Consider the following 25,227-nt stretch of genomic DNA (forward strand, 5'->3'; position numbering starts at 1 on the left):
TCCCACAGACTGCAAAGAGACCGCTTAGGATCAAGATGCAGAACCCTTAACTGTCGAGGGCCAAGACCACATCGGCTTCCTGAGGCAGCTGGGCTGGGGAGGATTCTCATGGGAGGGCTTCCCGGAACAGCAGTTGGGCGTCCTGGGGGTAGGTATTGAGACAGAAGTTCTTCCAGGAGAGACCGCTGGAATGGGGGTCCCACCGAAGCAGTCGTTGTGGAAGTTCCGGGGGGGAGAGCGGATGCTAAACGTCTTAGAAATAGGAGGTTGAAGGGGGATGGTTCTGAGCTGGAGTTTCCCAAGCAAGTGGCTGTTTGGGGGGATCTCTGGAGGAAGTAACTGGAGTAAGGAGAGATGGCTGTTTGGGGCGTCTTGCGGGAAGATGTATATGCTGAGGGTCGGGGGTGGGGTGGGGCGGACAGCTGCTTTGGGGCTCTCTGGGAGAGGTGGCCTGTTTAGGAGGCCCAGTCCCAGAGGAAAGTGATTAGGACCCTCCCCTCTCCCCCAGTACAAGTGACTTAAAATCTTAAGAAACTGGCAGTCTGGTAGATTCCCGCTCATTTCTAGTGGCTCAGAGGAGGTACCTCAAACGGGGATTTCTGGGGTGGCGGCTGAACCACCCCCGGGCTGGCGGTTGTGCCCCTAGTCCCAAATAATGTGGGGTTCCTGGGAAGGGAACAACTGAGCCGCACGTGCGTCGGGAGATAAGTGCTTGGTCTTCACAGGGGCCTCTGGATTGTTTCAGGCTCCGACCAGCAAATCGGCCCTCGGAGTCTCAGCGAGTGGAACCCGAGGAGCGCCCTCCACCCCCGCCACCCCCAGGCGCGTCGGGCCCCACCCCGCCGCACTACTCCTTAAAGGGCTTGAAGACCAGGGGCGCACGGCAGCAGCCACGGTCATGGAGGGCGCGCTGGTGGCCAACTGGAGCGCGGAGGCGGTCAACGGCAGCGAGGCGCCTCCGGAAGCCGAGGGCAACCGCACCGCCGGGCCCCCGCAGCGCAACGAGGCCCTGGCGCGCGTGGAGGTGGCCGTGCTGTGCCTCATCCTCTTCCTGGCGCTGAGCGGCAACGCGTGCGTGCTCCTGGCGCTGCGCACCACGCGCCACAAGCACTCGCGCCTCTTCTTCTTCATGAAGCACCTGAGCATAGCCGACCTGGTGGTGGCAGTGTTCCAGGTGCTGCCGCAACTGCTGTGGGACATCACCTTCCGCTTCTACGGGCCCGACCTGCTGTGCCGCCTGGTCAAGTACCTGCAGGTGGTGGGCATGTTCGCCTCCACCTACCTGCTGCTGCTCATGTCTCTCGACCGCTGCCTGGCCATCTGCCAGCCGCTGCGGACGCTGCGTCGCCGCGCGGACCGCCTGGCCGTGCTCGCGACGTGGCTGGGCTGTCTGGTGGCCAGCGCGCCGCAAGTGCACATCTTCTCGCTGCGCGAGGTGGCCGACGGCGTCTTCGACTGCTGGGCCGTCTTCATCCAGCCGTGGGGGCCCAAGGCTTACATCACGTGGATCACACTCGCGGTCTACATCGTGCCTGTCATCGTGCTCGCCGCCTGCTACGGCCTCATCAGCTTCAAGATCTGGCAGAACTTGCGACTCAAGACGGCGGCGGCGGCGGCGGCGGCGGCTGCAGAGGGGCCGGAGGGCGCGGCGGCGGGCGGCGCGGGGCGCGCGGCTCTGGCACGCGTCAGCAGCGTCAAGCTCATCTCCAAGGCCAAGATCCGCACGGTTAAGATGACCTTCATTATCGTGCTGGCCTTCATCGTGTGCTGGACGCCATTCTTCTTCGTGCAGATGTGGAGCGTCTGGGACGCCAATGCGCCCAAGGAAGGTAGCGCTGGCGGGAAACCCGGAGGAGGGAGCGCGGCGGGGCGGCGTCCTCGTCCTGCCTCCTCCGCACCGACAGGGTTCTGGGGATCTCGTGCGGGGGATGCGGGCTTTGGAATCCTGCAGAGCTGGGTTTGAGTCATGGCTCCATTATCCATTGGCCAAGGGATTTGGGGCTTAACTTCCCTGAGCCTTGACTTCCTCTTCTGTAAAATGGCCATAATGATGAAAGTACTGGCTCTCATCAGGGGGATGAAATGAGAAAATGCACGCAAGGTCCTTAGCACAGTCCTTGGGCTACATATGGGGCATATGGTTCCTTTTTATGGACGGGAAAACTGAGGTTCAAGTGACTTTCCCACCTGGTTAGCAGCGGTGGAAGTAACTTTCGAACCGCGGTCCAAGCTCAAGCTCTCACCACTTTAAATTTACTTTATGTTGAACTTCCCCTTTAAGTTCAAATCAACCTGAGCACAGGGGGTCTGGTTTGGATGAGGGCAGCGGGAGGTGGGCTATTTGATTTGTCCAGCTTGGCGCTGAGTACCTGAGTAGGTCCGGGGCAGGGTGTTGTGGGGATGTAAGGTCGAGTCGCTGAACCCCTGACCTGTTGGAGGCGGTGAGTCTCAAAAGGCAGAGAGGTGAGTGCCAGGGGTGGGGGGTGCCCAGGGCCAGATTCGGTTGCTTGTCCTGTGGGGTGGGGAGGGGTGGGAAAAGGATGGGAGCCCCAATACAAAGATGCAAACTTCCCAATTTGATCTGGGAGGCTGGGTGATTTCTGTAGGGAGGGAATGTGCTCTCCAGATGGGAGGACTGCGGAGTGCTGGGCTGAGGGCGGTGTGGGGAAGACCTGGAGGAGAAGGTAGAATGGGCTGGTCTGTGGGGAGGGAGCTTGGGGGAGCAGAGAGCGCCTTGGGTCCTGGGGCTTGTGGCCAGCGCTGGGCTGCTGGGAGCTCCAGGCAGCTTCCCCTTCATTGCACACAATTCCAATAGCTTATCTGCAAAGATCAGGAGGGATGATCAGTGATGGTGAATGACAGACATTTTGTTTGAGGGTAAGCCCATAGCACTGCACTGGGATGCAGGTGACTCTAATGATCCTAAGAGTAGATGGAGGGGTTTGCTTTTACCCTTTTTGCAGAAATGTCCCGTTTCTAAATATAATCACTCCTGCTCTCAGAAGTCTAAAATACACCCATCCCATGGAAGCTGAAATCTCCCTTCGTTCAGCTGGATAACTTCGCTTTGCTCTCTTCCAGAAACCACAGACCCCTGGCTTTACCCAGCCCCGCCCGTTAACCTAGCGTTTCTCTTAGTGGCCCGGGCAGTTACCATTCAGCACATGCGGAGCACCTGTGGTACAGCAGGCTCGGCAGTGTCGGGGGAGGACTGCTGTGCAGACGCAGCGGAGCCAGCCCTGCTCCACGTTGCAGAAAGGGTTCAGGGGTCCAGAGGGGGAAGGTGCTTGCTCCAGGTCCCACAGCCAATCGGAGGCAGACTAGAGCTGGGGGTTCCTGCTCCCACCCCAGCTCTTTCCTCCTGTGCCAGCCTTCTGATGAAGGACACAGAACTCGGGAGTTGGGCTGGGCAAAAGCCAGCAGTGGGTGTTTCTAATTAAGGCATCAGGCTACACTTATTTCCTGGGCAGGAGCCAAAGAGATGCCAGACCCGGGTCTTGAGGAGCTCTAACACCAGTCCTTGAGGAAGTGAGACCGATACTGAGCAGATACTGGGGAGCCCTCCCTCTAGCCCTTACTAGTGTGGGACTTTGGGTGAGGGGTCCCCTTCTCTCCTTTGACCCTTCGTGTCTCGCTTTTAGAATGAGGACATTTCAACATTCAGTTCATTCATGCCTCTCTCTTTCCCTCCCCTGGCCTCTCCCACTCATTTTTCTCCCTGGTGAATTTTTCTCCCTCCTTCTTTCCCCCACCCCCTCTTCATATGACTTCTTGTTGTCCACCCCCTCACCTGCTCTCCTCTTCCTATTTTCCTCCCTAAAGAATGAGAGTATATGGTCAACACATATCCTAATCACTGAGTGAGGTTTCCATCTTTCCTATGCTTTAAAAGGACATCAGATAATCCATGTCTTTGTCTTAAAACACAGGAAGAGAGAGACTGAGAGAGAGAGCACCCAACTAAAGTGGAGGCCAGAGGTGTTTTGGGTACATGTGGTCCCCTGAGGATTTCCCTTCGGTAGAGCCAGGCTCCTGCTCTCAGGCTCCAGGAGCAGGGAGAGAAATAGACTCTAGGAACCTCAGGTCTTCCCTCTGTTCCTTTGCTTCTTTCCCAGTTCAGAGGAAACGGTGGGTGCCACATGGAAAGCCCAGGTCCCCCTCATCCTCCTCTGTACCCTGTCTTGGCTGCTCCGAGAAGAGAACAAATGCAGACAACAGGGCAGGGGATTCATGATGCCGCTCCTGCGAGGAGCGGGCACTCAGTCCCCATGTGACGGGCCTATCAAGCACCGAGGTCTTGGGCTCTGGTCGCCAGCCTGGCCAAGTCGTGCTCTGACCTCAGGGTTGCAGTGGGGATCTGAGCGGACCGCAAGCTCCGTGCCCACTTGGCATTAATTGGGATAATTACAAGTAGCAGCCTGGGCCATCAGAAATAATGGTGTTTATAGTCCCTTTGGAGACGTGACTCCATCTGGAGGCTATTGGCAAGTGTTAAGGAACAAAACAAAGATACAGTTGAGCTACTCAAGAGATTTTGATCAGCACTGGGGAAGGAATGCACAGCCCTCACTTTCCAAGAGGAAGGGAATTGAGAAGAGATGCAAAATATCTAGATCTGGGCCCCTTGCTCTGCTCATCTCCTGGGGGATGGAGGCTGGACGTTCAGGAAGCCCAGGAGAGCAGCCAGACATTCTTCCGGGAGGCCCGGGGGCAGGCGGGTACAGAGAGAGGTGGAGGGAGTGGGATGCATGTGGCATCGGTTTGTCATGAAAACCTCTGAGGGAAGGAGAAGCTCCGGAACCACAGGCTACAGATCATGGGCTGACAGAGGGGTTGGAGAAGGCACGCTTGCCTTGGCAGCTGGCCGCGTGGCCCTTGGCTAGCCTCACAGCCCCTGCCTCCGTGAGGGTTTGTGCGCCCTGGCCTTCTCTCCAAACCCAGGCGCTCCTTTCACATGTCTCTCCTTTGATGGACTTCTTTCCCTCCCACACCTTCATTCACACCAAGCGCTGCCTTTATGGGTTTAGAGCTCACCTTGCTCCAAAAGTAATGAGAGGTTGGCCACAAAGATTCAGGTATTGTGGCAAGACAAAGTAGATACAAGGAAACCTGGATGAAGGGGAGAAAAGGATAGGAAGATTATAATATAATCATAGTAATAATAATAATAAAGGCTCTGTGTGTAGAGGTGAGCCGCACACGGGGCTTCCTTTTTCTAAGAGCCAGAGCAAAGAAGGAAACTCTCAATTTCAATATTTCCATTGTTCAGAAGAAAAACAGAGAAAAGGGAGAGGAGCATTGTGGTAATTAATGAGCTCCTCCCCACCCAGAGCAGTCCCCTGCTGCTGGAGCCCTGCTTTAGTGAGGCTGGTGAGACCAGACACCCACGGCGGGTGTGGACCAGCCCCATATGTATCTTCACAAGCAAATTCCACTGTCAAAGATTTGGCGCCAACTTTTCCCCTTGAACTCAGTGGGATTTGCTTTGCTGCTGGTCCCAAGGACTCGGACTTGGGGTAGTTGGGAGGGAGGAGGTAGAGGGGGTGTGTCTGTATTTCCAGGGGTTCATTGATGCTGCTTGTTTGTGGTGGGGCTGATTTTGAGTCTCCAGCTCTACTTTTTGTGAAATTCCTGGTCCAGTAGGCAGAGATGAGAGAGGAGGGGGGACAGGTTGGCTGATGGGGCAGTGGTTGCCACCTGTCCACACAGAACACTATTCGTGTCTCCTCTCTGTTCACCAGAAGGTGCCTGGAAGCTAGGGGAGAAGCTTTTGAATTAAAAAAAAAAATCTCACTCACACTTCATAGATGAGCCATATGCAGAATAGTCCCCTTTTCTCTCAAACCAGCTGATTTCCATGGGAGCAAGAAAATGCCCAGAGAACAGGGTGGGGACCTCCAGTGCACAGAGACTGCAGAAGGACCAAGGGACCTGTCTGGTGGGCCAGGACAGCTGGCAGACACTGTGGAACCCTGCATGGTTTGTGCAGGGAAAGAAGCACATGGCTGGCCTGTGTTTGGAGCTTGCCCTGTCCTTTTCTCCTGTGTGTCCTTGAGCAAGCTGTTAGACCTCTCTGGGCCTCAGCTTCCTCCTGTGTGTCATCAAGGAAGCAAAGCCTACCTGTGGGGTTGTTAGGAGAATGACATGGTGTGCCTCGTGACACCTGGGGGCCATGTGATCAACGTCACTCTTCTCCTCTTCCCCCATTCTACTTGTCATGAGTTTTGTTTGCATTCTTGGGATTGACTCTGAGACTCTTGGCAGGTATTCCTGAGGGAGGAGATGGTAATTTTTCTCCTGAGAGCCCAGGCGGAGGGGGGCGGGAGGGAAGCAGAGCCTGTAGACAATAGGCAGTGTGTCCAGAGAAGTTGGTATGTGGAGGAGAAACTTGTTAAGGCTGGACTGTGAGCCTGGTCACAACAGGGACACCTTCTGTCCTGCTCACTGGTGTGTGTCCAATGCCAAGTGCAGGCGTGGGCACCCATTAGGAGCTCAGCCAATGCTGGTTGAGCAAATACGAGGGATGTGGGAAGAGAAAGGTGCTCGAGATGGGCTGGGATGTGTGTGTGGATTTGGACTCCGGAGAAATAAGGATCTTCTAAGCAGCCCTCCAACACTGGAACTGGCTGCCTGGTGAAGAAGTGATCGCCCAGTCACTTGGGGGCAACCAAACATCTGTCAGGAGTGTTGTACCAGGAGGAAGGTGGAAATGCACAGGAGGCCTGGTGTTAAGTGTTTCCCTGTCTGAAAATGAGCTTCCCAGCTCCTCCTCCCTTTTTCTGTGGAACTGTGGTCCCTCCGGTGTGGCCTACCCACCTCACCTTTTCAAGGATATTGTGCCCAAGGTTTGGGTGGGCCAGGCACCTCGGAGAGTCTCCCCTTCAGGTGAGCCATTGATAGGCAGAGCAGTGGGGGAGGGAGGGCAGGAGGAGATTGGACAGATCATTCTCTGCCATGAAGAGCTCTTGAACTTGGCCCTTCTGGGGATAAATTGCAATTAGATGGACAGTTAACAACCACACTCTTGTCATTAAGCAGTTGTGAGTTATGTTCTTGGCTAATGCGAATGCTTTCCCTTTGGGTTTCTGTCCCAGGTGACTTCACATCCCCCCTCCTCCCAGAGGTTTGATTAATAGCAGAAAAAAAAAATCTGTTGGGTGAGGCTTTGCTGCACAATTCTTCCATTTGATGGAGGTTTGAGGGGAGTGGGGAGGCTGTGGGGGGCTGTGGATCAGGAGGTCAGTGGCAGAGCAGGCCTCTCCCGGCTCTAGGTCCTCTCTAGAGAGGCTGGGCTGGCCGGTCAGATGCCTGAGGGCTTGGCCCACCTGATGACCCCACCACTTTGCACTGACAAGTGATGGAAGTGAAGGGAACCCCACGGGGCTCACCCCCAGAGGCAGGGGCTGGCTGGGGGCTGAACTGTGCTCTCCCGGCCCCCACTTCATCAGTCCCGGGAGACAGCACTGGGCAGTGGTGAGAGCCCCCTTCAGAGACCTGGTCTTGTTGCCATCTCTGTGATTTGGGGCAAGTCTCTGGGTGATCTGTGGGCCTCTGTCACTCCCAGCTGAACAGTGGGGATAGAACAGGACACCCTCTGTGGGCATCGGCTTCAGCGACATGAGGAGTTAGCGTAGTTGCTAACAGGAACCCCCACTTGTTGAGTACCCAGTCCCACGTCTCATCCTCACCCGAACACAGCAAGGTAAGGGGGCTTTGTCCCCATTTTACAGAGGAGGAAACTGAGGCCTAGAGAGGCAAGACCTGCTCAAGGACACTGTTGAGTAAAGGGTGGAGCTGGGGTTTGAACCTACATCCTCCCACACCAAAGGCCGCCCCGTCACACTGCCCCTCCTCGCCAGGCCAGCATTTTCAAGGTGGTCCTCCACGCTTGGCCTTGGGATCTCCTGGGTGCTTTTAGAAAGCTGGTTCCTGCCCTGGCCCCAGAGCCCTGCACCCTCTTTGTGACCCCAACATCTTTACATTCCTGGGCTCTCTTTGCTGAAACACCCAACACACACCCTGGCTGCCTATGCCCTCAGGGCACCACCCTCTGGGCACTCTGGGTTCAAAGCCTGCGCTTCTCAGCTCCCCTGCTACCTGCTAACCCCTCCATCCTAGCTGTACCACACCTCTCGTCGTGGTACTTTCCTTTCCATTAGCAGCTCTTTGGTTGAGAGCAGAGTGTCTCAACTTCGGCGCTCCTGACATTCTGGGCCCAGTAACCCCTGTTGGGAGGGCGTCTGTCCAGGGCTCTGTGGGATGTTTAGCAGCATCCCTGGCCTCTGCCCACTGGTTCCCACTGGCACCTTTCCCTCAGTCGTGACCACCAACAGTGTCTCCAGACATTGCTGAATGTCCCCTCGGGCAAAATCGCCCCTGGTTGAGAAGCGCTGGTTTAGACCCCCTATGGAGGCGTGGCCTGAACTAATAGTTAAGGAATGAGGGCACCCTCCTCACCTCTACCCTGGGCTCTGGCCAATCTGTCTTGTGTACCCCTGACGGCTTGCCAGTTCCCACAGGGTCCTTTTGCTTAGCACTCATGCTGATTCTGTTCCCACCATAGGAATGCCCACTCCAGTCTCTTCTGTGGAGACCCATCCTTCAAAGGCCAAGTCCAAGTGTGGATTGCTTTGTGGCACAGTTCCAAGGGGGTGCCCTTTACCTCACGGTCTGTGAGAAGATGCTCCCAGGAGCTGTGCGGGGCACAACTTGGCAGCTTCCTCCGGGGTCTCCTTCCTCCTCTGAAGGCCAGTGCATCCATTCTACAAACAGTCATTACTGTGTCCCAGGGGTCCTGTCCACACAACCTCTGCTTTGATACCTCAGTCCTCCAGTGAGGAGAGTTTGCAGGGAGCCGTCCCAGTTCCTCACCTGCCCTCCTGAGGCCGACAGCTGGCATTTGCATAAACATGGGACAGTCAGGCCAAGGTGGGCTACAGAGCTCTGGGAGCAACACCCCATTTTCTGCCTGGCTGGTGTCAGGCCCTTAGGTCCCGAGGTGTAGCACGAAGGAGTGGCAGCAGTGACCTTGGGCAGTTGACTACACCTGCCCGGAGCCCAGTTTTCTGGAGTTAAGAATAGAGTTTAGGTTGTGGGCGGGGGGGCTGTGGCTGCCAGTGAGTGGCACAGTGCCTGGCATATGGTAAGTGCTCAATCAATGGCTGCTTTTTCTTTTTCTTTTTCTTTTTTTTTTAAGATTTTATTTATTCATTTGACAGAGAGAGACACAGCGAGAGAGGGAACACAAGCAGGGGGAGTGGGAGAGGGAGAAGCAGGCTTCCCGCTGAGCAGGGAGCCCGACGTGGGGCTCGATCCCAGGACCCTGGGATCATGACCTGAGCCGAAGGCAGACGCTTAACGACTGAACTACCCAGGCGCCCCTGCTTTTTCTTTTTTTAAAGGTTTTCTTTATCTGAGAGAGAATGAGACAGAGCGTGTGAGGTAGAGTGCCTGCCCGCAAGAGCACAAGCAGGGGGAGGGGCAGAGGGAGAAGCCGGCTCCCCGCTGAGCCGGCAGCCTGGACCGACTGCGCCCGACTGCGGGGCTCGATCCCAGGACTCCAAGTTCATGGCCTGAGCCAAAGGCAAACGTTTAACCAACTGAGCCACCCAGACGCCCCCAACGTCTGCTTTAAAAAGCAGAGAAATTCCAAGACTGTCAGGTCCTGGGCTGGGGCAGTGCCGTTGGAGGTGGGAGTTGTCGTGAGCTCGGGAGCACCGTTTTAGCAGAGGGGCTGCAGTTTCCGGTGAGGACTGGTAGCAAGCCCATCGGTGCTCCGAACCAGCATTAAGAGGTAAAGAGAAACTAAAGCCTTACCTGGAGGAGGCAGCAGGAGGGGAGGTGGGAAGGTTCTAGATCTGGATTTTAGAAGTTGCAGGGACTCTTGCCTAAGGGATGAGCCGGAAGGGGGTGTAACCAGGCAGTCGAGTCCCAGCCCCTGATTCCTGTGATCCTGATTCCCAGCCACCCACGGAGGGGCAGCTGTGGCCAGAGTCTCCTGTCCCGCTCTGCAGGGAGCTGACACTTCCCCCCCACGGCCAGATGCTGCAGTACCACGGGCCTCTGCCCTCCGTGGCCCACACCTCACGCCGGAACCGTCATTTTTGCTCATTCCGTTTCTCTCTCTTTCTCTCCACCAGACCTGGATATCTGAGTATGAACCTGATTTTCCTAGAAGGAACTGCACTAGAATCCACTCACGGTGTTAGAGCCCCCTCCTCTTGTCAAGCAGGGAGATTGCCTTTATGCCTTTTCAGCAGTTCTCTCAGGACTTCCTGTCTGCTAATTTCGTGCTTCACTTCAGTTCAGTCCCTTATAGAACTCTTAACTGCTTTCCACAAATGACATCCAGCCCCCAGCCACAAGTCTGGAAACGTAAGTAATGACGATGTGGAGGGATGCCGCAGTAAGAGAGATCTTTACTATCAGTGTTTATTTATCACCCCCAGGTGAGTGCCCCAGGAGGCAGCCATTGATTCTGTCTCCCTGGAGGAAAAAACATCGGGAGGGGTTCAGAGAGGAAGCAACATTTGAAAAGGGTTTCCAAGGATGAGTAGGAGCTGGCTATGCAAAGAAGCACATTCCATGTTGACATCATCGGGCGGTTACTTTATTATTATCTTTCTCCCTGTTGGAGGGATACTTCTAAAACTTCAGTGAGCACACAGATCATGTGGCAGGGGGGGATCTTGTTAAAATGCAGATTCTGATTAGGGAGGTCTGGGAGGGAGCCCAAAAGTCTGCATTTTTACCAAGCAGCCAGGTGATGCCTATGGAGCCAGCCCATAGACTACATATTGAATAGAAGTCTTTAATGTCTTACCTCTTTTATCAAATGTGCAGTTTGCCTTCGTACCTATGGCTGAAATTGGCTGCACGGCCTGTCGTTCCCTGCAGGGTAGAGAAGGGCTGGTTGTTTATCAAAAGGCCCCAGCTCTTCTGCTTCCAGAATGTGGTTATTCCTTAGGTCCAGCCCAGTGCACTCAACATGTCCCCCAGATTTGGGCAGTGACATAATAGAAGCTCACTTAAAGCTCTGTAGCCCACAGATTTGGCTCTTAGCCCTGGCTTTATGATGCATGGGGTGATCACATATCTGTGAATTTTAAAACCATTCCAATGTTGTAAAATTGTGGTCTTTTCAAAAAAGGCACTCTACAATACATACTAGTATTCAATCTTGATGTGAGTGTACATTCAAAAATCATAAAAAAAAAAAAAAAAAAAGGCTTCTGTAGACTACAGCTCTCAAATTCTTACACAGCCCCTCTAGGAATAAGGTACTTAAACCCAAATTCCCAATCCCCTGGTGGGGGGTCCTTGAACCAAGTAAGTGGTGTCTGGAGCGAGGGCCTCTTATAAAAGTGGATGGGCTTGATTTGACTCGGAGGAGAGATGTTAGCTAAGCCGTCCGTCTTTGAAGTGTATGTGAAATGCCTTAGTTGCCTCAGGCACAACACAGCCCAGAGAGGCCTTGGCCACCTGCCCATCAGCTGTTCGGGGCTAATTTGAGCCTTCGGTGCCAGGGTGGAGGGGGTGCCGGGAAATCCAAACATGGGAGTTCTTGGGGCTTGAGTAAAGCCAGGCTCGTAGGCGGGTGGAACGCTTTGGGGCATACCGTCCTCGTCCTCAAGTGGCCCTCTGCCACCCACCCCTCCATGAATCACAGTGCTGAGTGGAAATACAGAGTTGTGTCTGTCTCCTGGGGGTAAAATTGCCCAGCAGGGGATCTGGCTTTTGGCGGGTGGTCATTTCTGCTCACATCTCTTGCTTGGCGCCTAGGAGCCCCCACTCGAAGATCACCCCTAGTGCCCAGGCTTGGGCCCACCAGCCCGCCCTCCCAGTGCTGCACCTCCGTGTTTAATAGAGTGCTGTCTTCTACGTCTGTCTTTCCCTTGAGAGCAGGTCCCCAGGGCTGGTGTTGTGGCAGCGGGCACAGGGCATGAAAGGATGCTAGAACATCTGACCTCCTCCTCCTTTTCCTCCGAGAAAAGCCCTAAGCTGGTGGCCAGGCAGGTGTGAGGACCAGTCCCTGGACCAGTGCCTCCCCCTTTTTGGCAAGGACCAGAGAGAGAAGTTTGTGTCATTCAGGGCTCTGTCCTGGGGAGGAATGTTATTTTTATGGGGAGCAAGCAGGAGAGGTGGGGTCCCACCTTCAGGAGACCCTGAAATCCTGCCCTCCCCAGGGTTGCAGCCACCTTCCCTTCTGGGTTTCTTATGTCACTGGCCGGGTAAGCTTTTCCAGATGGATGATCAGGAGTTTCTTTGGTGTCATGTCATCCAACCCCAGGGCTCTGGGTTTTAATTTTTTTTTTTTTAAATTTTTGAAGTCATGGAAAAATAGGCAAAGGACACTTTCTTTAACTGACCTGGGATAAGAAGCCTCCAAACTTTGGGCTTTAAAAAATGATGTGGTTGGTAATATCTCCTATCTGTTAATAATGATACCCATCACCTGAATAAACACTGCCATTCACAAAGCCCTTTTACACTTTTTCCCTCCAGTTTTCTCAAAGTCCTTACAAGTGTCACCTCCAATTTACAGATAAGGCTGTTAAGGCTCATATGGTAGATGTGGCTCAAAGAAGGATTAGGTGGAGGATTCAGACCTCAGGGGTTTGCGCCTGAATCCTGTGTCCCTGGCTCCTCCCTTGTCAGTGCTCCACCGCGGCCCCTCTGCGAGCGCTCCCCCACCCTCCTGGCCCCAGAGAAGGTGCCGGCAGCAGACCACACCTTAGGAGGAGTCGGTGGATTCTGACTTTCAGCTCCTCCTTTTCTGCGCCGACGTCATCATTGCTCTGCTTTGTCCAACATGTGGCCAGGGGCCAGGGTTGGAGCTTCCAGCAGGGACGGCCCTTCAGAGAAGCCTGAGTTAAGGCAAAGAAGTGGACCTTTGTATATTTGCATGGACTGGTCTAGGCTGCTCCTGGGACCGGATGTTCTGCTCTGGCCAAAGGCAGTGCCCCGAGAGGAACTCAGCCAAGAGCCTCACTGGCCAGCTCCCTGGCAGCTGGGGAATGAGCCCCTGGGTCCTAAGACGAGATCTCGGCTCGGGGCACCACGGCATCCGCTGCAGACCTGCTAGACCCAGCTTGAGGTGGCACCACTCTGAGTCACCTTTTCAATGGTGCCTCACCAGCAGCTACCTGTGGGTAGCTGTGTTTTAAAAGAAGACAGTCCTAGGGTACCTGGGTGGGTCAGTTGGTTGAGCAGCTGACTCTTGATTTTGGCTCAGGTCGTGATCTCAGGGTTGTGGGATCAAGCCCCGAGTCTGGCTCTGCGCTGGGCATGGAGCAAGAAACTGCTTGAGTTTCTCTCTCTCTCTCTCTCCCTCTGCCCCTCTCCATGCTCACACTCTGTCTTAAATGAATGAATGAATGAATGAATGAAAGAAAGAAAGAAAGAAAGAAAGAAAGAAAGAAAGAAAGAAAGAAAGAAGACAGTCCACACGGTAAGGATTTCAGTACAGAAGAACACCCAGAGGGTGGCGTGCCCCAGAACCTGGAGCTGGAATGCCCCGAGCAGAAAGGAGAGAGGGCAATTTGCGGTGTCGAGACAGCAGCGTCCCCCAGCTGCGTATGTCCAGGCTTCCATGTGAGTTAAAACGGATCTTAGCACTGGAATCTACAGGGCGAGATCAGACATTCCCAGGACCCCAAGTAAGATGGAATAAGGCAAGAACATTCTCCTCTATCGCTAGTTCATTGTTTCAGCACACCTTTGACTTTGTGGAGCCCCGGCACCCCCTTGCTCTCCCTGAAGATGGCCCATTGTTTCAGTCTGTTTAAACCCGTCTGGAAGTCACCAGCTAGCTGAGAAGGGTAGATGAGCTTGTTGGTTACACTGGTGGTGCGGGCCTCTAGAGCCAGGAAATGAATCTACGTATAAGCTGACCTGCTTGGCCATGTGGTCCGGCCCAAGAGCCACACTGGATGGACACTGCCATATGGCAGTAGAGCTTCCAGAAGCTAAACCAGTGGGTCCTGTGCCCTCTGGCCCCACTCCACCCCCCGGGCTGTCTCAGATTCCAAGACACAGCCCAGCCCAGGGAGCAGCCTCTCCCCATTGTTTCACATGGGTTGGCGTTAACTCTGTTATCGTTAAGAAAAGTAGCATTTACTGGGCATGTACACATCATGGTAGTGATAATGGCAATATCTAAGTTCATTAAGTTTTTACTTCTATTGAGTGCCAGGAATCATGATGAGTACGTGGCATCCTGTCTAATGAAACTTGGCAATGATTCTGTAAAGTTCTTTTTATTACTCCCATTTCACAGATGGAGAAACAGAGGTGAAGAGAGGTTAGGGGACTCACCCTAGAACACACAAGGTACAAAGTGGCAAAGCCAGGATTTGTGCCGTGTCTGGGTAACTTGAAAGCAAAGCCATCACCCGGTTCTTCTCATGGTAGTGTGGGGAGAAGTGGGCAGGGCTTGCTCTGTGGGTTTCTCCCCGCCCTTCGGGGCCCTTCCCGCCGCTTTTTAACATCTGCCCCTCTTCCAGGCATCAAGGATTGGCTAGCTTTCTGTAAAGGGCCAGGCAGTAACTCTTTTAGGCTTGTGGGTATAAGGTCTCTGGAACAGGTACTCAGCTTTGTCCTTGTAGTACAGAAGCTGCCATAGACAATATATGAATGAATGGGTGTGGCTGTGTTCCAATAAAACTTTATTTAGAAAAACAAGCATCAGGGGTGCCTGGGTGGCTCAGTTGTTAAGCGTCTGCCTTCGGCTCAGGTCATGGTCCCAGGATCCTGGGATCGAGCCCCGCATCGGGCTCCCTGCTCAGCGGGAAGCCTGCTTCTTCCTCTCCCACCCCTGCTGCTTGTGTTCCTTCTCTCTGTCTCTCCCTGTCAAATAAATAAATAAAATCTTTAAAAAAAAAAAAAAAAAAGAAAAACAAGCATCAGGTGGGGTTTGGCCCCCATAGACAAAACTATATAGCTTGCTTGTCCCTGGCCTAGGCCAGGAGACATTTCTGCTAGGAACGAGGGTGATCTGATAGGAGGTAACGTGTTTACCATCCCAGATATACTTAGATTATAAAAGACCATCACTGGGAACAGGCAATACCTAGCCTCCAGGGGCATTTCTATCTGTGTGGGCAAAGGGTAGTTGCTCTCTGACTCTGTCCCTCAAATCACACTCTAAGAGTGATTGCCTGGCAAGCCTGTGTCTTTGCTTTCAGACAGAAAGGATTCACTAACTGGTACGAATCTGACGTGTGTGCATGCTGACCTAGTTTGAAAAGGAAAGACTTCATTAGTTTAAGGTAGAAACACAGGGTGACGTGTTGTGTGTCCCTGGGGAAGTCAGTTCCCTTCTGGGCTTCCCTTTCCTCACATATAAGATGGGGATGAGTCTGCTTTGAAAACCAGAGGGTCCTGTGCGAGCTTGAGCAGTCATTCCCATGGTCAGCATTGCTACCTTGCCATGTGCTCGCTTGGAAACAACATCGTGAATCGTGAGGACAGTATTTTCCGTGCTTTGTTCTGTTCCTGTTGGTCTGCAGCCCTGCGAAGCAGAAAGGGCAGCAGTGTGGTCTAAACAAGGTCCAGTAAGTGCAGAGAGCCGGTGAGGTGCAATCAATCAGTCACCTGCTCAGAAACCACCAAGGGCTCCCCATTGTCTATAGACTAAAGCTCAGACGGCCTGCATTCAAGATTCCCCTCAGCCTGGCTCTTTCCCATTTCTTTCCCCGTGAAATTCCTTTTCTCCAACTCTGGCAGTCCCTGAATGTTCTTGGACATTCTCACTTATGTGCCTTCATTCCTATTCCTTCCTTCCTCTGTTATGTCCTCCACAGCCTGTTTCTGATTCCCAGAGAGCTCTCCTCCCTGCTGATGGCTTGCATTTCCACCACTGTGGACTCCTGTCTCTCGATGGTTAGGATATTGCCAGATTTTTAAAAGTCTAATTGTACCCTTAGCCTTTGGCAACCTGACAGGAGCAGGTTCAGCTTAGAGAGGGTCATCCATCCCCCAGGGAGCCAAGCCAGGCCCATCGTTCATATCTCTGGCCACCAGGTGGGGGCAGAGGCGCTGGCCCTGGTCCCAATTCCTCCCACCCGGGCTGGCCACGGGGAGGTAGGAAATCTCCACGTGGTGACTTGGGAATTCATTAACTGTTTCCTTTTTTGTTGTTGATGTTTCTGTATGCCTTTTTTTTAATAGGATAAATAAGCTAAATGATATAAATGTAAAGCCAGGCAAATAGCTTAAGAGAAAAGATACAGTTACAACTATATACAGTTAAGTAAAAGGTGGTGCCTTCCTGTGCATGTGTGAGCTTCATTCCTGCTATGTCCTTCTACCTCGTTTCCTGTCCTTACATGCCTGCATTCTTGCCTCTGTGTCTGGTAGTTTACTTCTCAATGCCCTTTTTAAATTCTAACTTTTGATGTGTTGATTTTGCCTCCTTTATTTTATACATTTAATTATGATTTTGAGGACATTCTGTTTTTACTCTTGGTGATTTCCCACCAGAATTTCTAAACTTAAATTCATCTTCTTAGCCACCCAAATCAAACATATTTTTTCCATTCTCTTTTATAGAAAATGAACAGTACTGGCTTTTTCCCCCCCTCCATTTTTCCACTTTCCTATTCTTTACTATTTCAGTCTAAGGATTAGATGCTACTCCTTTGCTTCCCTAAAGATTCTCTTGTGCAAGACTTTCTGGTTTTATCTGCTGTAGTTTGCTCTTGTGCCAACAGGTGCACCAAGGAATTAGACCAGTGGTTCTCCAGCTCGTGTGTGTGTCAGAACCTCACCCACAGGAGTCTGGTCCAGTAGGTCTAGGGTAGGGCCTGAGAATTTACACTTCTAACAAGTTCCCAGGTGATCCAGGGATCCCACTTTGAGAACCAAACATTCATCTTGCAGACAATCATCCTTCTCCCTTTGGTGCTTGGTGACTTTGCTGACAAATGTCTCCATGCTCTGCCTCTGTCATGGCATCTAGATCTTGTGACTTCACTGTCCCTGTGAGAAATCCTTTCCTGGATTTAGCTCTTGAATTCTGGAATTACTTATTGTTTTTAAGTTTTTATTTACTTATTCATTTAAGTCTTCTCTACACCCGGCGTGGGGCTCAAACTCACAACCCTAAGATCAAGAATCACACGCGGCTCCGACTGAGCCAGCCAGGTGTCCCAGAATTCTGGAGTTATTTTTTGAAAATTTCATGCAGAAAAGACCAAAGACCAGCAGATTTTCCACGCCTTTTTGTAGCTGCCTTCCCTGTTAAGGATGTGGCTGTGAGCAGCATTCTTGGGTACATTGTTTTCCTTGCAGGTTTCTGGAGGGATTGCTCATTCTCCTCCATTGGTGGGAGATATCTGCAGTTTGTCAGATTGAAGTCTATTACAAGAAACTCAGATTTTTTCCCCCCCTCTACTTGGAAGTATGTAGGATTAGGAATTTTTCTTTTCTTTCTTTCTTTCTTTTTTAAAAAATGTCAACACCCAGCGTGGGGCTTGAACTCACAACACCAAAATCAAGAGTCGCATGCTCTGGGATGCCTGGGTGGCTCAGTTGGTTAAGGCGTCTGCCTTCAGCTCAGGTCATGATCCCACGGTCCTGGGATCGAGTCCCACATTGGGCTCCTTGCTCAGCGGGGAGCCTTCTTCCTCAGCCTGCCACTCTCCCTGCTTGTGCTCTTTCTTTCTCTCTCTGACAAATAAATAAATAAAATCTTAAAAAAAAAAAAAAGAAAGAGTCTCATGCTCTAGTGACTGAGCCAGCCAGGCGCCCCAGGATTAGGAATTTTTCTTTCCTCTTGAAGCTTGAATTTATGACAAGCAATGTCTTGAAGTTGATCCTTAATTTTGCCTGGAACACAGTCAATCCTCAGTATAATGGCTTCTGCCCAGTGCCTTAAATAATTTCAGGGTAAACTTTTCTCCTGTGTAAGTCTGATTTGTTGTGTGGAAGCAGAGCTCTGAGGGGTACAGAACTTTCAGTATTCTCAACTGCAAAGATGGCAATGCTTTCTTGCCACCATGCCTTTGCCTGGGCTGTTCCTTCTGCCTGGAGCTCCCTTCCTCCCTTCTCTGCCTGGAAAACTCATAAGCATCCTAAAGGTATCAGCTCAAATGCCGGTTTCTGTGGGGCTGGCCATGATTCGCTCAGAGTCGCACCCCTCCTTGGTCTGCCCAACCTGACCCGCATCATGCCCACCCTGTGGTGCTCATTTTATTTTTGTGTCCCCAGTGCCTAGCCTGGTGTGTGGCACATGGTGACGATAGCAGCCACCATGTATTGGACACTTACTGTGTACCAGGCATTTTTTTAATCCTTGCAGTATTCCCGTGAGGTTTGGATACTCTTGTTATCCGCATGGAAAGATTAGCAAACAGCAGTCTCCTGGGGAACTAAAGTAATTTGTTGCTGGCGGAACAAGACTACAAACTCAGTCTGGCAGCTTCCAGACTGTGCTCTTGGGCACTCGGAGTCGTAGGCACTGGATACTTACTGGGTGAGTTATGAATGAACAGGTGGCCGTGACGAATGCAGCTCCTACATACAGAAGCATTTGGCGGGTACTCTTTTGATGAGAGAAAGGACAGGGAGCATTCTAGGGCTGGGCTGAGCCTGGGAAGGCTGGGTGTGTGTGTGGGGGGTGGGGGGAGGCAGGGCAGGCTAAGCACACGCCCCGAGCCACAATATGGAAGGCAGACAGACTTTGTCTCTCTACTTCTTTGTCTTGTGACCCAGCACCTGGTACCTGGGAAAGGCTGTTCTCAAGTAATGATGATGACCCTCCAGTAGTGATGGCCTGTTCTCCTTTCCCCCCACACCCCCATCCTCCTTTCAGCCTCGGCTTTCATCATAGCCATGCTCCTGGCCAGCCTCAACAGCTGCTGCAACCCTTGGATCTACATGCTCTTCACGGGCCACCTCTTCCATGAACTTGTACAACGTTTCCTCTGCTGCTCCTCTGGCTACCTGAAGGGCAACCGTCCGGGAGAGACCAGCGTCAGCAAAAAGAGCAACTCATCCACTTTTGTCCTGAGCTGCCACAGCTCCAGCCAGAGGAGCTGCTCGCAGCCATCCACAGTGTGACTGGGCTGGGCCAGGACTGCCTCCCGTGGCTCAGGTTGTGCCAACGTAGACAGTCCGCCCCTTGGTGGCCGTGTGCATGTATGTATAAGGTACCTTTCAGTTTGCACCCTTCCACACCTTGGGGTAGCTTGAGTGGGGTGGGAAATTCTGGCATGGGTTGGGAAGTAGTCTCCGTGGTGGAAGATGATGGGATGACTCAGCCATCAGACAGTTCCTGGGTCTCCCCTAGCTTCCTACGGGTGTTTATATACCCTGCCCCCACTCCCACCTCTGGCTGGCGGATGGGTTGTTTTTTTTCTCCTGGACCTGTCATTTCACTTCAGTATCTTTTTAGTCCTTTATTCTGGGGTCTTGTGAAAGCTGGTGAGTATAGGATAGATGTATGGAAGCTTACTGTTCTGAGCTCAGAATAAGGAACAGGAGTGGGACCTCGGATGTGGAGGGTGGTGCTAATATCCTCCTGACTTCAGAGTGCTTTTACTTTTGCATGGAACCATCCTAGCATCCTTGGGCACCAGCATGTCTGAAGGTGGCCCTAGGAACAGGGGATTCTCTTATGAAACCATTTGGTATAGGCAGTCGATTAAAACTTGGGTTAAAAATATTTAAGAAGCTAATATTTACATAAAACAATTAGGAAAGAAAAAGAAACAGAAGGCATCCAGATTGGAAAAGAAGAAGTAAAACTCTTTGCAGATGGCATGATTTTGTATGTAGACAATTCTAAGGAGTTCATGCACATGTACAAACCATTAGAACGAATAAATGAATTCATCAAGGTTTCAGGGTACAAGGTCAATATGCAAAGACCAGTTGTATTTCTTTATACTAGCAATTCACAATATGAAAATGAAATTAAGAAATAATCCCATTTATACTGGTATAAGAAAGAATAAAATAGGAATAAATTTAACAAAAGAACTACAAGACTCATACCCTGACAACTACAAAATACCATTGAAAGAAACTGAAGAAGACATCCTATCTTCATGGACTTAAATATTATTAAGATGACAGTACTGTCCAAAATGATCTACAGATTCAATGCATTCTCTTATCAAAATCCTAGTTGGCCTCTTTGCACAAATTGATAAGCTGATCCTAAAATTCATACAGAAATGCAAGGAACCCAGAATAGCCAAATGATCCTTTGAAAAGAAGAACAAAGTTGGTGGATTCACAATTCCTGGTTTCAAAATTTACTACAAATCTTCAGTAATCAAAAGAGTGTGGTACTGGCATAAGGATAGACATGTAGATCAATGGAATAGATCAATGGAATAGAATGGAGAGTGCAGTTATAAACCCTCACATTTATGGCCAATTGAATTTTGACAAGTGTGGCAAAAGAATTCAGTAGGGGAGACAGTCTGCTCAACAAATGGTGCTGGGAAAACTGGATATCCACATACAAAAGGATGAAGCTGGTGAAGGGAATTAAGAGGTACAAACTTCCAGTTATGAAACAAGTAAGTCACAGTGATGAAAAGTACAGCACAGGGAATATAGTCAATGATATTGTAATAGCATTGTATGTGACACAGTAAGTGTACTGTGGTCAGCATTGAGTAATGCATAGAATTGTTGGAATTCCATGTTGTACACCTGAAACTAATATAGCATTGTACGTCAACTATACTTCAATAAAAAAAAGAATGAAGCTGGACTCCTACCTCACACTGTGTATAAAAATAAACTCAAAATGCTTCAAGCCCTAAACATAAGAGCTAAAACTATAAAACTCTTAGAAGAAAACATAGGCATAAATCTATGTGACCTTGGATTAGGCAATGATTTCTTAGATATGATACCCAAAAGCATAAGCAAAGGAAAAATAGATAAATTAACCTCATCAAAAATGGGGTATAGAATTTTTAGCTTCAAAGGACACTGTCAAAAAAGTGAAAAGACACCTCACAGAATGGAAGAAAATATTTGCAAATCATATACTCCTATCCAGAATATATCAAGCACTCTCACCACTTAACAATAAAAAGACAAATAAGCCAGTTTTTTAAAGGGGCAAAATATTTGAATAAACAGATAAATAGACATATATTTATATCCTCTCCAAGGAAGACATAAAAATGGCCAATAAGCCCAAGAAAAGATGCTCAATATTATTATTCATTAAGAAAATGCATATTCAAGCCACAGCGAAATGCCACTTCACACCCACTAAGACCCCACCGTCATCAAAAAGATGGGCGCTAACAGGTGCCAGCAAGGATAGAGAGTCATTGGAACTCTCCTACATCGCTTGTGGGAATAGAAAATGGTCCAGCCACTTGGAAAATACTTTGGCTGTGCCTCAAAAAGTTAAACATAGAATGACCATATGAGCCAGAAATGCCACTCCTGGGTATTTACTCAAGAGAAATGAAAGCATACACAAGTACAAGAACTTGTACGTAAATGTTCATGTTCATGGCACCATCAGTTGTAATAGCCCAAAGTGGAAATTACCCAGATGCCTATCAACAGATGAATGGGTAAATATGGTCTGTGTGTACAGTGGCATAGTATCTGGCTATGAAAAGGAATGAAATCCTGGCACATGCTGCAACATGGATGACCCTTGAAAACATGATGCCAAGTGGGAGAAGCCATTGCAGAAAGCCACATACTGTATGGCTCCGTTTTTGTGACATGTCCAGAATAGGCAAATCTATAGAGAAAGCTAGAGGACGGTGCTGGCCAGGGGCTGCAGGCTGGGCTGAATGGAGAGTGAATGTGAATAGATGCCAGGTTTTATTTGGGGCGGGGGTGATGACAATTTTCTAGAATTAGTGATGATGGTAGGTGAGTTTTTAGAATATGCTAAAACCACTGAATTGAACATGTGAAAGAAGTTAACAACAACAACAAAATGTTAACCAACCGAATTCAGAGGTGGCCAGCTGGAAGGATGAATTCCTTAGAATCTCCCTGAGCTTCTGTTTCTCTCCATGACTCACCATTTAGGAGGAATAGTTACTCAGTTTTTCCGCAAGAGTTGGTGTTTCCAGTTTGGACGAAGGTGCTACTGGTGGTAATCCCCCCATCCCGCTCTAGGAAAGGCACAAGTGAAGGCTTGTGGCTGCACACTGTTGTGTTTTATTTACAAGAGCAATTCACCAAAGGTCTCAAAGGTTTTACTTACCTGGTAAACACATTCTCACGTGTCCTCTCGGCCTTTAGGAAGGATATGACCGTGCCCAAGAACTACCTTTGGTTGTTAAATACAGGATGTTCTAGATCAGAGGTTTCTTGATGGGGACTGGCCAGCTCATTAGTACTCTGGGGCACTTTTTAAAAAGATTTTTTTTACATATTTTTTGGACTGTAATACAAACAGGAGCACTTCTGCAAAGCCATAGATTCACTCTCTCTATACACTGTCCTCTCCTCCCTGCACACTGCGTTATGCACACATGTACACACCCACACATTTATGCACATGGTCTAGATGTTCAAGGAGAAGAGAGGCATGCACTGAAACTCCAGTACTCAGATTCTTAGTGTTTAGTACAAGATCTTCAGTACTAACTGGACACTGAAGACTGTATTATCTTTAGACCCAGAGACAGTGTTGCTGTGACATGTCCCAGGAGTGTCAACACCAGTCAGTCCCTGCTCTTTGGGAAGCTAACGGGATGCTGGTTGGGGGTCTTCGTGGCCATGCTTGGGACCACTGGGGCACTCTGGGTGCACATGCAGCCATGGTGGGGTCTGTTGGCATTTGAGCCTCCCTGCTCACCAGCCAGAGATGCCCTCTCCTCTGCTGTTCCCGGGGAAGTTGCTGCCCTAGCAGCTAACAGAGGCCACTGGGGATCAAGGGGACAGCAATTCACAGATTTTTCTGACTAGGGGCACAACCTTCTTGAGCACCCTGGAGATGCAAGGTTCTTGGGCACTAGAACCAGCAAATCAGTGGCATTGGATTTCAGCAGCACCCGTGGCTCTATACCCCTCCCCTCCCAATCTTGTGCTGGAGAATATCTTCATCGTCACAGTCTTTCTCTAACGGAGCCTGGAAGCATGAGTGCAGGGTCCTGATCACTGGAGCTGGTTGTTTCTGTCCTCCTTCCCCAAATCCCACGCCCGAGGTCTGCATACCACCTTCTCCCACAGTGTCAGACCTGTTGGCAAACCAAAGGCATGGCTGGAGGTGCCAGTCAATTGGAACATGTAGGTTTTCTTCTGGAATGTTTCATTATTCCAATGGTCAAAAGTGAAATGTGAACACTTGAAGACTCTGAGCCTTATTTCTTTCGGCCCTGAAAGAAATAATCTCTCACACAGTTTGTGCTCCTTTGGGGATGGATCTGTGGGTTACAACTGCAGGAGGCTGCCTTTTACGAAGATCCTGGTTTCAAAGTCCTTAACCTTTTCTATTCAATTGCAATGAAACAACACTAAATGCAAAATGTGGATTCCTCGCTTTTGTTCTACCGTGGTGATTTTTGTGGTACCCTCGTGGACTGTGCCTTTTGGTGAATGGTGTGGCCAATACCAAGATGTCTGCTTCATCAACTGCTTTATAAAAGGCGCACTGAATAAACAGTTTTTTTTCATACGTTGCTTTGCCCTCTTTCTCCCTCCCTAAAACAGTGATCGTGTCTGGTGGCTTGTGGACTTGGATTCCCCTGCAGGACAGCAGAGTTTTCTGCCTGATTATGACAGAAGTACACATGGGGTGTGGTGGGGGTGGGGGTGGGGACCTGGTCCCATGGTCTTCAGTCACTATTTGTCAGAATTCCATAAAAAAAAAAAAAAAGGCTCTAAGACCCAGGCACGGATCTCTTGTATATGACATAGCCACACCCACTGTGTGCCCCCGTCTAACTCTGGAGATAATAGGATTCTAGATTGTCACCTCGAAGGGACACTAACACATATTTCTTTCAGTGAGATCAGGGGGCTACGCAGAACCACAGATGGGTTCGCGTTCATTCTTGGGTTCCATGGACTCACACTCTGGAGCTGCATTTTGCGCCAGAGTCCCTGATGAGCCGAATGTAGCATATGAGAGAGAGCAGAACTCCACCCCGCCTCCTCCTCCTCCGGCCTGTTCCCATTACGCCCCCATGCTGTTCTTCCTGCTACTTCTCCAGGAGATTCCTGGAAGAAACAGAACTTCTCAGACATACATCCATCTTAACTGTGTGCCCTTTCTCCAGTTCTGTGAACTTCACGGGTAATTGAGCACCTGCTATCATCTGCCCCTAGTGAAAGAGAGCAAGCTTCAAAAATTGGAGCTGTAGTCAAATCAGGTTATAGAAAATGTCGAGGTGGTGAAACATCTCTGCACAACCCAAGATGCCAAGTCTGAAGCTGATGGCCTAATGCCTTCAAGAGATGTTTGGAAGGGCAGCCCCCTTCGAGGAGGATGTAAGTGATACTGACTTTAAACCTTTTCAGCAGGAGGAGCCTGGGCTCACTCAATCCACCTGAAAACGCGAAGAGCCCCTGCATAGAGCAAAGAGCAGTGGGCAGGAGCTGCTTTACTCCAGTGCTGGCCTGCTGGGTGTCTTTTTGGCAAGTCCAGAGGTGACCTCTCTGGGCTGTAACTGCCCCACCTAGAAAAAACTAAGGGATGACTGCTGAAGTGTTTAGTAGTAAAAATATGGGTATCTGCAGCTTATTTTAAAATGCATAAAAAAGAAACATGCACAAAGAAAGCTGAGGCTAGTGGATGGAGAGAGCTGTGACAAAGTAGGAGCTGTAAAATGTTCATTGTCAAAACTAGATGGTGTGCAAACCTTTCAACTTTCCTCTGTGTTTGAAAATGGCATAATAAGATACTAGAAAAAGCAAAAATGACTAAAATTTTAGAGCTGAGATGGACATTAGGGATCGCTTTATGGATGATAAAATTGAGACCAGAGAAGGCAGCTAGGAGGAGAGACAGGACTGGAACCGAGGCTGCCTGTGCCCTGTCTCCTTATCTGCTCCACCACACTGCTCCCCAACACCCCTTGGGCTCATGTCCAGGCACCAGCTGATGCCTCTGAAAACCTGCTGTGGAACCATCATTTTATGAGACTTAAATGGGTGTTACATGGGGGGAAACAAAGGTCAAGTGGGATTGGGAGACACTGGCCTGAACAGTTTTCTTCACTGCAGGACTTGTCAGAGCCTTTAATATACTGATGTCTACTGAAAAATCTCTGAGAGAAATAT

General features: G+C 50.4%; 1 protein-coding gene across 1 annotated transcript; it reads left to right on the forward strand.

Moving 5' to 3' along the window:
* Positions 1 to 898: 898 nt before the first annotated feature.
* Positions 899 to 20,698, forward strand: OXTR (oxytocin receptor). The gene is made up of 2 exons (XM_036099892.2): positions 899 to 1,829; positions 18,815 to 20,698. The coding sequence occupies exons 1-2, from the start codon at positions 899 to 901 to the stop codon at positions 19,060 to 19,062; spliced, it is 1,179 nt and encodes a 392-aa protein (XP_035955785.1). The 3' UTR covers positions 19,063 to 20,698.
* Positions 20,699 to 25,227: the final 4,529 nt, after the last annotated feature.

This window comes from Halichoerus grypus, chromosome 1, assembly GCF_964656455.1.
Source record: "Halichoerus grypus chromosome 1, mHalGry1.hap1.1, whole genome shotgun sequence".
Classification (NCBI taxonomy): Eukaryota; Metazoa; Chordata; class Mammalia; order Carnivora; family Phocidae; genus Halichoerus; species Halichoerus grypus.